The 13,694-nt window shown below is 35.9% G+C and overlaps 1 protein-coding gene across 5 annotated transcripts in view; it reads left to right on the top strand.

Annotated features, from left to right (window-relative positions):
- LOC131032842 (3-hydroxyisobutyryl-CoA hydrolase-like protein 1, mitochondrial) overlaps nt 1-13,694 on the top strand; it is a 77,095-nt gene that overhangs the window by 14,311 nt on the left and 49,090 nt on the right. For all 5 annotated transcript variants that reach the window (XM_057963917.2, XM_057963914.2, XM_057963916.2 and 2 more), the window contains one exon: nt 9,227-9,311. In XM_057963917.2, the coding sequence (XP_057819900.2) occupies nt 9,227-9,311 (85 nt within the window). The remainder of the gene's footprint in view (nt 1-9,226; nt 9,312-13,694) is intronic.

The following is a 13,694-nucleotide window of genomic DNA, read 5'->3' as shown; positions in this document are numbered from 1 at the left end:
TCCAAATTGTTTGTTCTTATAGCACTTAGAATGAGGTATATACCAAGGTCTGCTGATAGCTTGCATTTAGGTTATGGTCCTCACAGTATTGCCAAATTTACTTTGCTCTCTGTCTCATTCTCCTAATAACTTAATAAAGTGATCCTTTTCTTATCAACACTTACCCCTGTAATTTATTTGGGTGTCTGGTTAAGCATTTCATTTTACGTGAACTTCATTTTGAATTCACTTTCTAAAGAACTACTTCTTACAAGAGTAGAAGAATGTAGTTTTGCCTTTCCTTAACATGCTCACCCTCACCTACTTTCGTATTTACGCATTACATGGATAAATTTGATCCTACATGTACATTCTGTGTATGTAGATTTTCTTGTTCTCATAATGTTCTACCTTTCATGGAGTATGCTTTATGACATGCATACATGCGTTTAAATGTTGATCCACATTACTGTAGTGATTGCATTAATAATTAACTTTTTAGCTGCAATTATTCAGCATGAGCATGCATTACTAAGTGTAAAATGATATTAGCCTTCCACATGCATAAAATTTAAAAATTAAAACCTTGCTTGCCTGCATCCTTGGAGGTGAGGTATGCATTCCATCTTTCTTGAAGGTATGGTTAACTGCAATAACTCTCACAAATATGTTAGTTTTGAACAATATTAATCAAGAATATTGGCACGGTTATTATTTGGTATGGGTATTGTGTTTATAAATTGTATGCAGAAGCAGACTAATATATGCTATATATGGCAAATAATGCTTGTGATATAATTCTTGATAGCATATGCTGATTGTAGCTGAAAACAATTCTAGAGAACACATGCAAGCTAGCTAGTAAGCAAGCAATCTAGGTTGTGCATATAAATAGAGGGTTGGTCATTCAATTAACCAGTCCATAACATAATCAACTTTACATTACACACATGTACACTTCACTATTCTTTGACTCTTGCTTGCTTGTACCCTTGACTTACTTCAACATCTCCATATACTCTTGTTGTCATAGAAAGGAGTTCAACACTATAATATTTTGGACTCAATGCAAAGGCAAGAGATGTAGTGGAGTGGTCATTTGTGCCATCTCTTTTCAATGATTTTGTGTAGTTGTTTGAAGAATTTATCTTCAAGATCTTGCTTATTCGCATTTATGATAACTTCATCTTCTCAATCATTGAGTTGATGCCTTCAACCTCACCCAAACAAGGCTTATCCATGATGGCATAACAAATTGTGCTCAATATAGGCTTAGCTAAATTGAGGAGATATTGAACATGATCTCACCAAATGTCATAGAGGATCATTTGCTTAACTTTTGCTGCCCTTGTAGTGTTAGATAGCCTCCATAAAGACCAACTTGGGTTGATGACCACATTAGAGAGTGCCTCACAAACTTTCACAAGTTGTCTCAACACAATTGTGTTGGAGGCAAAACAGGTCTCAACAACTTGTTGAAAAAAGAAAAAATAGCTTTATAAAAATAAAAATAAAAATAACATTAAGAAGGATACTAAAATAAACATATTTATTATATTACCTAACTTCAATAGCTCTAATTTTGAGAATATCCTAAACATGCCTTTTGGCATATGATGGTTAGCAAAGAAAATTTAGATCTCTTTGGTCTTAGCATACACTTGTTTGATCCAATCAATTTTGATGCCAATTTTTTGTAGCATAAGGTTTAGTGAGTGGATAACACAAGGTGTCCATAAATGTGTGAAATGTTTGAATAATGCTTTTCAATCAATAACATAGTTGCTCCACGATTTTTGGCATCATTTGTTATAACTTGCACAACATTTTCAGGGTGCACTTCCTCAATGGCTTGACAAAGAATGTTACCAATAAATGCACCATCCTTTATACCCCCTTCACAATCTAGCGCTCTCAAAAACATTGCCCCTTACCTCACCCAAACAAGGCCTATCCATGACGGTATAACAAATCGTGCTCAATATGGGCTTAGTGAAATCGAGGAGATATTGAACATGATCCCACCAAATGTCATAGAGGATCATTTGCTTAAATTTTGCTGCCCTTGTAATGCCAGATTGCCTCCATATGGACCAATTTGGGTTGACAACCACATTAGAAAGTGCCTCACAAACCTTAACAAGTCGTCTCAACACATTGTGTTGGAGGCAAAACATGTCTCAAAAGCTTGTTGGAAAAAAAAAAACTTTATTAAAATTAAAATTAAAATAACATTAAAAAGAATGCTAAAATAACATATTTATTATTTAACCTAACTTCAATAGCTCTAGTTTTAAGAATGTTCTAAATATGCCTTTGACATATGATGGTTGGCGAAGAAAATTTAGATCTCTATGGTCTTAGCATACACCTGTTTGATCCAATCAATTTTGGTGCCAATTTTTTGTAGCATAAGGTTGAGTAAGTGGATAACACAAGGTGTCCATAAATGTGTGAATAATGCTTTTCAATCAATAACATAGCTGTTCCACGATTATTGGCATCATCTGTTATAACTTGGACAACATTTTCAGGGCCCACTTCGTCAATGGCTTGACAAAGAATGTTACCAATAAATGCACCATCCTTTATACCCTTGTCACAATCTATCACTCTCAAAAACATTGCCCCTTTAGGGGATACTACAATAACATTGACCAATGGCCATTTTTTTGCATTTTTCCATCCATTAGAAACGATGAACATCTCTGTTACAAACCATGAATCCCTTATGGGCTTCAAGGAGTCTCTTGCAAATTTCACCTCTTTTTTCAATAAGGTGCTACCCACCTTCCCAAATATCGAGCTCTTGTACCTTTTTGGAGTCTTGTTAATTGCTTTCATCATTTGTTGCCAATATGGTGAGCTAACAACATTGAATGCCAATCCATTCTCATAGGCACATCTCTCTATGTGTTGATCAACAATCTCTTGAGACTTGTTATGAAATACCATTTCCAACATTCCTTTTGATCTCTTATGCGTAGAGGCCACATGTTGTTCTGTAGGTTTGGGCAAAAATGGGTGACTCTTTGTAGGTTGAAAATGAGGTGGCGGTGGAGAGGGCTTCATCCTTGGAGATCTTTCTTTAAAAAAGGAGGATTTGATGTATTGCTTGATCTGCTTTTTCTTGCTCTTCAATAAATGCCAAGACTTGTACTTTTGGAATTGCATACCATTTTTGCCTAGACAAAAATTTGATGCCTTGTGCAGGGATCTTGCACAAATGGCATTTCACTTGACCGTATGAGCTAAAATCTAACTTTATATTCACAACAAATCCAAGCATAACCTCCACCACTTGGAAGCTGCTGTACCATTTTGACATATTTCCAAAGGGGAGAATTTGGGCTTGTTTTGAAGTGGGGTCAATTCATAGTGCTAAAATTGGTTGCCATTGTAATACCTAAGACAACAAGTTCAATCAATAAACAACACATTTGAAGAATTAAAACAAATGAAAACAAAAATAAATAAATACAACCTAATGAATTTTAAAAATTAAGCATGTTTTATAGATGCCTAGAAGAATGAAAACAAACAAACAACTTCAAAACAAAATAAGAGAGTTTATTTGTTAAAAAAAGGTGGAAAAAAATTAGAAACTTCAGAAAGCCTACCTCTTTTGAAGAAATCTTCCTCTACAATCTTCTTGACAACAAACGAACTTTTGCAAATGCATAGGAATAGCACAACAACCAGCTTGGAATTTTCAACAATCAATATTTAATTCTATTTGTGCAATGGCAAGCAAGAAAATAAGTTCAGCGATGGAGGATAATATTTTTAATTTTTGTTCACAATATGAAAAATGAGTTTGTTTTTGCCTTTTGATGTTTGCTATACTGCGTTTTAGGGTTTTAGCTGCGGATTGCACTTTTTAGGGGAAAAAAAGGCAAAATTTGCCCATTTGGCCATTTGGTGTGGATACCTGCCAAATTCACCTTGGGTTCACTTGGGGCGAATTTGCGTGGAATTGGTGGAACCCATAATGAACCGGATACAAACCTTGAACTTGGGTTGGATCGGATGGGAACCCAAGTTGTACAGGCAGCAAACTGGTAATGTATTTCTCATATATTATTGCTCTATGAAGTGGGGACACCATCTTCTATTGCACTACTTTTTTCTAATGTAAATTTTTTGTTTGATATATAAGTACAAATCTACATCAAGTGGATTCTTGATCCTACATCCTACTTGTGATTAATAACCCTATCACTAGACCCACCAATTCAATGAATAGATAATTTGCAATGTCATATCTTTGTAAGTAATTTTTCCTTCAAAAGGAGCATCAATGGAATACCAACTAGCTAAAACTTGTAGAGATTTTTTAGTTCTAAATATTTGTTTATTGTAATGTCCCCTTCTCCTTAGCACGTGGACATTCACTAGGTTGGCCTATAATTGACCCTCGTAGGCCAAGGAGTTGTGTAGGGGGGTCGACGTGGCAGTGATTGATGGCTTCACATCTCATTATTTTTTGATGTTTTGATGTTATAAGGGATAGCATGTATCATGAGACGTGTGTTCTTTTTTCAATTAATAAATTAAAGGTACATTAAAAATAACATGTATAATTAAATAATATAAAGTGTACCTAACCTTATCATCTAGAAGATGAATATGATGAGTTATGAAATGAATAAATAGAAGAGGGGAAACACATGTTGGGGAGGAGTTGTTGGGTTATCTCTTGTTTTGAGTTGTGGAGCCGAAGGTTGTCCACATAATAGATCCTAGGGAACGATACCTCCCTTTGATCAGCATAACTGAGGAGGTGAAAGACCCTCTGAAGGGTTGCGTAGAGAGTGAAGAGCATTCAGATTTTCATATTGGGCTTAAGGAGAATTCATGACAGTGGGAGATTACCTCAGACCTACATTAGCCATGGTTTTGACTTGGAGGCAAGTTTGTTGCAAATCTTCATAATTGTGATCAGCGATTTATCTAGAGAGAAGGGTGATGTTATATTGATGATTTTTGAAGGTGAGATCCATCAAATTGCTGGCTTACATCAGTTTGGCGCAGACCTCATGTCACCCGCGATTTTGTTCATTGAATATTGTTGATGCATCGATTTTCACCTTGGTAACCAGCGACTTCATCTTGGGAGCAAGGCAATTCATTTTGAAAGTGTTTTGACTGAGATTTGGCAACCAACACAAGTCTGAAACAATTCGTATCAGACTGATAGGGACCCTTGATTTTGCATGTAACTCATTGTTGGAGCTTTGAACTACCTCTTGGTGAATGGCACTACACCTGGGAAGCTAAGGCAATCAGTTTGGAGTGGCATTTGGACACTTGTTTGCAGATTTCATCTAGTTCTCAGACCTAGTAGCAGCAGCAGGGTCGGCACCTGTCTTGGTTTGATCTAGCACACTTGAGGTTCATTGCTAGTGGATATTGCTTGCATCTTCATTGCTTTACTTGGGCGGATTTATAACAGGTTCCAAGACATCTCTTTCATTGTAATTTTCAGTATTTGCATGGTACTTGTTCTCAGAAAATCTGAGACATAATTTTTTTATCAGTCCATATGATGATCTTGTAGTGGCATTTTGAGTTGGCATCATATTGTATAATCAGTTTCTGAGGTTGCATATCATCTATTCGACAAAATGTCAGTCCATAGTTATTCATGATTGTGAGCTTTGTTTGCTGTCTATACATTACTTGGTCATCACACTTCACTTTTCAAGTTATTTATGAGTGAACTTCATTAAAATTTAGTGTTCAATGTCCCTTATACCACACTGAAAATTAAGGACAGCAAGCTAACCTTTGTTAGACAAGTGTTTGACGAAATATCTAAGCCAAGAGAATCCGAAGTTTTATATCAGAATTGACAAGGGACATTACATTTAAATACTATAGATTTAAAAATAAAAAAGTGTAGTATTAAAAAAAAATACTACATAACTTTAACTTGACATGCAAATGATATCAATGTTGTTCTTTCATGCGATGGACTTGCATTAGAATGCAACATCAACACATATATCCATAGTAAGTATTCATTAAATAAAACCCCATGATACATAAAAGTTTATAGTTCTTCATTTAGTTGTAGTGGTTCTGTCTTTGAACTGTTGTGCGATTATCTTAATCATGATTTAGATGCAATGTTTACAATAGAGGTACTGGTTTGTCTTCTTGAAGAGCTGTTGTTCTGGTGGACTATAGGAGTCATGAAAGTCTTGGTTATGAATGGGTTCTGCTTTTCCGTTGCCTCCTCTCCTAGTGGTGGTCCTATTGCTGGTCAGTATTAGGCTTCAATCCATTTTAATTTATGATACATTAGTGTTATTGATTTTCAATACTTTATGCAATCATGACTGTAATTTTTAACATGTGATTGTGTTAGGGGTTATTGGCCTGCATTTAATTTGTCACTGCTGTAGCAATGGTATTATTCTTTTCTCCCTTTCTGTATGTGAACATATTTGTTTACAATTATAATACATTTCTACATTGGTATCAGAGCTGTGTTCATGAAAAACTTGTTCTCTAACTGGGCAAACTGAAGATGAGCAGAGGAGATAATTACTAGGTCCACAGAGTTGACGATCCACGATTCAAAAGTGCTGCTCTAGAGATATCTACCTGAAGATTGTTGTCAGTGGCCAGTAATATTGTGCATGTACAAAGCCTTGTGGAATCAGATGTTTTGTCTATTGCAGACGGAATATTCTAATTGGCAACTTTGTGGCAGTTCAAAGACCCGCCCGTTGGCTCTTTAACAAGCATCCAACATTGATGCTAGTGGATGCCAACAAAAGGCTTCACATCTAGTTGAAACTAGCACTAAGTGCCAATGCCGTTCTCTACCTTTGCATCCCTACGGCTTTGTAGGGTCTTGCCTCCTATACTTTGAGGGAAAAGGATGCTACAATGAATATGAACAAACATTTGACAGTGTGATGTGCAAGTAACACATGAGAGGCAAATAGACAAAAGTGTAGTTGTTTCAGCTCAATCTTCTACAGCTGCTACACATCTATACATACATTATGGTAGAGTATCTGAATGCAGAGCAGAGCAGATGGGGGCTTGTTTATACTCAAAATTTTCCCTGTTATATTTCCAAAATCATCTCCCCTGGAGTAGAGATACCAACATACAACATGGCATAACATTTTCAACTCACTCATGTTTGGGTTTTCACTTCTAGTTCTAGGTTCTATTCTTTAAGTCACATCCCAACAACAGAGTACATGGATCTCACAGTATCACTTGGTGCATACAAAGTGATATATAACACTGTGTACTCTTCTCATGTACAAAATTTATGATAGTACCTACAATTTCATGTACACTATCTACTCTCTATTCTCATGTACTATTTTATTCATTTAACATTTAGTTTTGCAATTATCTTTATTTTGCAATTATTTCTATAAGCAGCTTCCACTTGTACCATATCTAAATTACTTAGTGTTGCCCTCTAAAAACTCCTGGGATCCGGATCATCTTTGAAGGGTGAATTTCATAGTTACCAGGAGACCCGTCTCCTACCTCTGGAGACCCATACCGGTACCGGAGACGTAATGGATAGGCGTCTCCGATACCGGATACTTCTCCGGAAACTTCTTGACGCATAAGGTGCTTTTGGCTGCCGTCTTCAAAGTCTCCCGACCAAAAATTGACGTCTCCTCCTAGAAAATTTAGGGCAAAATGCAGTAAAAGGGCAAAAAAAATAAAGCAAACAAATAAGATAAGCTTGCAGCAAAGCAATGTCGTAGGGAAATGACTAATAAGGAAACTGTTTCACAGGAAGCCAAAAATCCATTCAAAGTTATATGATCGGATCTATTGACAGTGTAGACTTTTTGAGAGGACTGATTTCTTACCATTGTAATAGTCTAAAGGGGAATTGCCTTGACTATTTAGCCAACAATATTGAGTGTGCTCAACATCTATATTACCTTACTTTCACTAAACAATTTAGACTGGCTATGGTATCAGGCATCAGCAATATAAGCAATTTTAATTTCAATTTTTGTTAAATTTTAAAGTTAATGTTAAACTTTACCACTGTTCTTGTTTTCAAATTTCTCTGTCATATGTTTTGGAAATTATTAAATATTATTTATTAAAAAAATTGGTGTTTTCAAGTACCCCCCATCTCCTATTTTTGAAAATTAGTCGTACCAGTACCGGTACTAGTCTCTGGAGTCTCCAAGTACGACCATCTCCTGGTAACCTTGGTGAATTTTCCTGTAGTTTTACCTTTGTAGGTGGGAGCTGCGATCTCTCACCTTCACAACCATCATATTGGCAAGCATCACAGGGTTTGTTAGCTAAGTAATTGAATATGATGCAACAATCCGCATGAATGCATCTGGTAACTTTGTCAAGAATATATAGTTGCATGTAAAACAAACATAAAGAAACAGGTTTCCACCCTACAAATTAACAATGCTGTCTGGCAGCAAGCCACTATAGCAAGAATGGAAGGTGAGTGGTTTTGGCTGCAACCTTTAATATTTTGGATACTTCTCATCTTTAAGTTGTGGCATGGCAACAAGCAATAGTATGCATAGTCTTCCTTCCTTAACTGTACCAGGACATGGCATTAGGGAGAAGTAATGGTACAGCAAATTTGTTTTTTTTAAAGTTCTGTAAATAGTTAGGGATGAGCTCCTTGTGATTTCTAAGGTATACTCACAATCTTCTTGACTTTCCTAAATCTAAGAGTCAAGACTGAAGGTTTCTCAACCTGTTATGGTTTCAAAGATATCAACTTTGTACAATATTGCCAATTTCGTTAATTTTCATGAACATGAATTCCCTTTTTAGTTGCCAAGCTATCAACTCCTTGTACTATTTTTTATGTCAAGCTATTTTCTTCATACTAGGTAGTGCTTTTCATCTAGCTTCATTACTTAAAATTCAATCAATAAATTGAAAACAAAGCAGATGGTTAAGGTACTAGATTTGTTCTCATATTTACTATGATCTTGTGTACTCAAATCAAATAGTTTCTGAATATTTGCATATGATAAGTGTAGAATTAGGGTGATCTCAAAGTACATAATGTTTTGGATTTTGGAGAGTTGTGTCATTTTAAGGATTAGATCAGAACTCATTAATTTTTGAGGATTGTTGGAAATTAAATTTAAGTAGTATTTTAGTGCTTGTTAATATGTTATTTCTTCAGGGGCTCTATGAGTCCTTGGATCTGATAGATACTGGTTCAGTTTAATAATTATTTTCCTCATTATTTGGGATCTTTTAGGTATTTGGTGCACCAGAAACACACATAGGTTTCCATCCTGATGCAGGGGCCTCTTTTTTTCTATCACACTTGCCTGGCTCTCTAGGTAAAGCTTACAACATCTCAAAGTCCATAATTTTTCCTAACAGCGTTTCAGCATTGTAGTTTTACCTTTTATGTCCTTAATTCAACAATATAAGTGAATGTTCTTTGCCTTAATTCTCCAGTTGATTTTTAAGTTGCTCATGGCTTTTTCCAGAAAAATGATTAATTTATTGATTCTCTTAACACATGTTAATTATCTTTTGCAGACATCATATTTTTAGTTCTTTGTTTTGTTATAGGAAAAGCATAATGATGAAGGAACATCTTCATATTAGCTACCTTGATCTGGAAGTGAGAATTTGGAGCCAATGTTTCATTTTCCTATATTGGAGAAACACTTAATTTGGATCCTTGTCAATGGGAGCATCCAATGCTTGGAACATGCAGTGGCTTCCTTTTTAGATGCTGTCGCATGCAAAAAGAATGAGGGAACTGTATTTAGAACTTCTTGTTGAAAGGGACGGAATTTTGTTTCAACAGATTTTTCTGGTAATAAAATGATTGTGTCATGTATGAGACATCTAATAAAGGTTAGAAAATTCTTAAGAGTTTTGGTTAGGTGATTGTAAATGCTTTTAAATTGACAATTTATCATTTATACAGCCAGCCTATTAGATTCACACACTTTTGATGAGCTCCCAAAATCTGGAAAACTAAAACAGAGTGTGTTCATAAGCTGAGTTACAGCACTGCCAAAATTATACAAAATTATACCCCTTGTGAAAAAACTTGTGACACCACAATTCTAGTATTTGCATCATAGATCACCTTATCTCCACCTGCATAGAGATGGTGGAGATGCGTGTGCTGATGTATGTATAATATTTGTTGCATCCGAAAGCAACTTAAATCTATAAGGGTTCAACATGTATTAAGAGTTGTACTAAATTCTCAAGGTGAGAATTAGAGCATGACTATCACCAAATCTATTATGGATAAATGCCATTTGACACTCAAAGCTGTCATCTTGTTTGGATTTTGGCTCATTAAAATATCAGTCCAAGCATCGCACCATTTTAACACACTCAAATGATAGACGTTACTTCACATAATTAGGATGAGTGGGTACTATTGTGACCTTTTTCACACATCGCTCCATTGCAAATGGGGACCCCCTTTTTTTGCCTTTTAGGGTTTTTGTTAGAGCCTTGTGACCTTCCTGTATCGGTATTGCCAAGTTTTGTTAGTTTTGAATGGTCCGAGTTTTGGAAGTCATGGGTCAGTTTGTGCAAGCCATGGTTAGAATAGAGTCTAGACATCATCAAAGTGCCTAGAAAGACCAAAGGACGAAGATTGCAATTGATTTGAGTGGATTTGGACAGCTTTCTATTTTTGAATTTTTTTGATTTTTTTCTTTTTTTCCTATTTTTTAGGAAGTATCGTTTTTGGCATTTTGAGCACGATCCCCGAAATGGCTATTTTTAGAAAGTTTTTCCTATTTTTTAGGGATGCTTGCTTTTTCTATTTTTGGAAAGGGGATCTAGGGTTTGCACTTTTGGCTCTGAGATTCACTGAAAATGATCGACAAATTCCTCCTTAATTCAAGTTTTGATCCAAAAAGCCAACTTCCTAAATTTTAGGGATCCGGAGGAATTCGATGGATAAATGGAAAGTGGTTTTCAAATTTCAAGATGATCCGACAAGAATTGCACAAGTTATGAAGATTTTGGGTTTTGAGTCCATGGTTCTTGAAGCTCATAAAGTCCACCTACTATGCATTGAGTGGTGCATGAAAAGAGCAAAGTCTGCCCTCATGGTAGGGAAGCATGGTCATAACTTTCTCAAAGTCCGCCCTAGGCAATGGTTGCAAAGTGCACAAGTCAAACAAAGTCTGCCTTAGGAAGAAAGTTGAAGGGTCCAATGCAAGGTAAAGTCTGCCATGAGTCATGAAGAGAGCAAAGTCCGCCGCCCTATGCTGCAGATGAAAGGTTCCTAAGTGAATTGAACTCGGCCCAAGGTAATGAGTGAAGTGCAAAGATCAATCCAAGTCCGCCTTGAGATAAGGAAAATATGGCTAAGTGTATGAAGTGGTGCCAAGAATCAGATCAAGTCCGCCCAAAGGTCAAGGAAGTAGCATGTGGGAGAAGTACACAAAGGTTCGAGCAAGTCCGCCCTCCCAAGGTTCTTAAGATAAATGAAGTCCGTCTTGAAGCTAGATAGGAGTGGCATGAACTCAACAAAGTCCGCCCTATGAAGAGGTCGAGTGCATAAGATGAACAAAGTCCGCCCTAGCATGATATGTGGTGCACAAACTCAACAAAGTCCGCTCTCCTACTTGGGAAAGAAACTCACAAAGTCCGCCCTTGATTGGATATGAAGCAAGTAAATGGTGCACAAACTTAACCAAGTCCGCCCAAGTTTGGAGAATGAAATCAATGAAGTCTGCCCTCATGAGGAACTTGTTAAATTTGGAATAAAGGAATATTCCCATATGATGTCAGCAAAGATCTTGATCAAGTCCAAACTAAGGCAAATTTAGAAAGTTTTTTTGAAATTGGAAAATCGAAGATTAAGTTCGAATCATGGACTGAAATTCAAAATAGAAACTTTCATTTTTAGAAATCAGAACTTTCTTAAGTGATTCAACTCAACTCAAAATTCAAAATAGAAAGTTTCTTAAGGGATTAAATCAGACTCAAATTGAAGGTAGAAATTGCCTTTAAAGGACCAAGTTCGACTGAGCATCAAAATTGGAAACTTTCTAAGAGATTTAAATCGAGCTCATTAAGTGAATGTCCAAATTCGATGTATGAAGGACAAATTAGAAACAAATTTGAAGAGATCTTCTATGTTTCTAATTAAGAATTCGAACTTCATTACAAATACAATTCATTCTTTGATTTTCTCATACGAAGTTCGAACTTTGGAGAACAAGTAGAGAGAGTTTTTGAGAGAAGTTTTCTGCAGGTTGAAGATATTTTGAAGGAGACTTTGTGCAGGTCTGAGATTTTCAACAATTTTTCACAAGCTCATACACAGATTTTGGAAGAACCTTGACTGTTTGAAGGACAAATTCTCTAATTTTCTAAGATAGACCTCTGAGTTTTACCCCCAAGATGGTGAAAATGAATCTTATGGGCAGATTATTGGGTTTCTTACCTGATTCTTTTTAAAGTTTTCAAAGAGAAAGAACCATTTCAACTAATTTCCCTTCTTTTCTTTCTCATTTTCTGCCCTATAAGCGAATTAGAATGAAATTAATTGAATCTTCTTGGGTTTAGTTTGTTCTTAGATTCTGATTTTTGATTAAAATCAGACCTTCAAATTCCTAAGTTTGCTTATCCTTAGGAGTTTTTCTTGAGATTTCCAGAATATCCAAGTGTTGAAAAACCCCATTTTAAGGCTAAGTATTGGAGAAAGAGAGAAAATCATGATATGCCTAGCTATCAAATTCCAAAATCACACCCTAACTTAAATTAGTTTATTGTTTTTGCAGATTTGGATGACAACGGAGGCAGGATCATCGCAGAAAACAAAAATGGAGTTTTGAGCCAAATTCAGAATTGAAGATAGGACCACGAGCAAGGTTCATCCGAGCATAAGATGGCCAAAATTTTGCTAAGTATGGGAAAACTATTTCATAGAAAGAAATTCCAAATTCCTCCATTATGGCGAAGGCATAGAGGAATTCTTATCCAAATTCAAGGCACTTGAAAGAATCTCAAAGCATCAAGAAAGAAAAGTTCTCAAACTTGATGAAAAGAATTTCAGTGAAAAGAATTTCAGACTTCTTGGGAAATTTCATCTACAATCCCAGACCTATGGAAGTAATCAAGACAACTTCTTGAAGGATTTCATCTCTTGAAGAAATTAATGACAAGCTCCCAATCAAAATTAGAAGGTGACAAGAAGAATCATATTTCCATACTTGTACGATTTCTTCACACAAATTGGAGAATTCAGGGAAGGCATCCAACATGCTGAGGTGGCGCCTCGTCATCTTCTGACCAATTAGATTGTTCCAAGTCAACATGTTCAGGTTCAATGAACCCGACTTATCCACAAAAGCTTCTAGAGGGCATACTTCACAATGCAACAACCTTCTATTTTTATTGTTGGTTCATATTTAGCGAGGAGGACAAGTGTCCCCAAATGTAATTTTCTCATTGGTCGAGGGGTATTTAGTTGTAACAAACCCTAATTAGGGTTTTAATCTTTCAATCTGAGCCCTTGATCACCGTTTGATCTCGGTCGTTCACAACTTTTTTGTGCCTATATAAGGTTTCCTCCTCTCATTTAGAGAGTGAAGTTTTTGAAACATTGTTGCAAGGTCATTTTTGGATAATACATTACTTGTGTGCTTTCTCTTAAGGCCTTGTAATCTCTTTTATTTGAATGATTGGCAAGGTTTTCAATTTCTTCAACACAATAGTTTAGATTTTAT

Source organism: Cryptomeria japonica, chromosome 5 (assembly GCF_030272615.1).
Source record: "Cryptomeria japonica chromosome 5, Sugi_1.0, whole genome shotgun sequence".
Lineage (NCBI taxonomy): Eukaryota > Viridiplantae > Streptophyta > Pinopsida > Cupressales > Cupressaceae > Cryptomeria > Cryptomeria japonica.
This window is presented reverse-complemented; position numbering and strand designations above follow the sequence as displayed.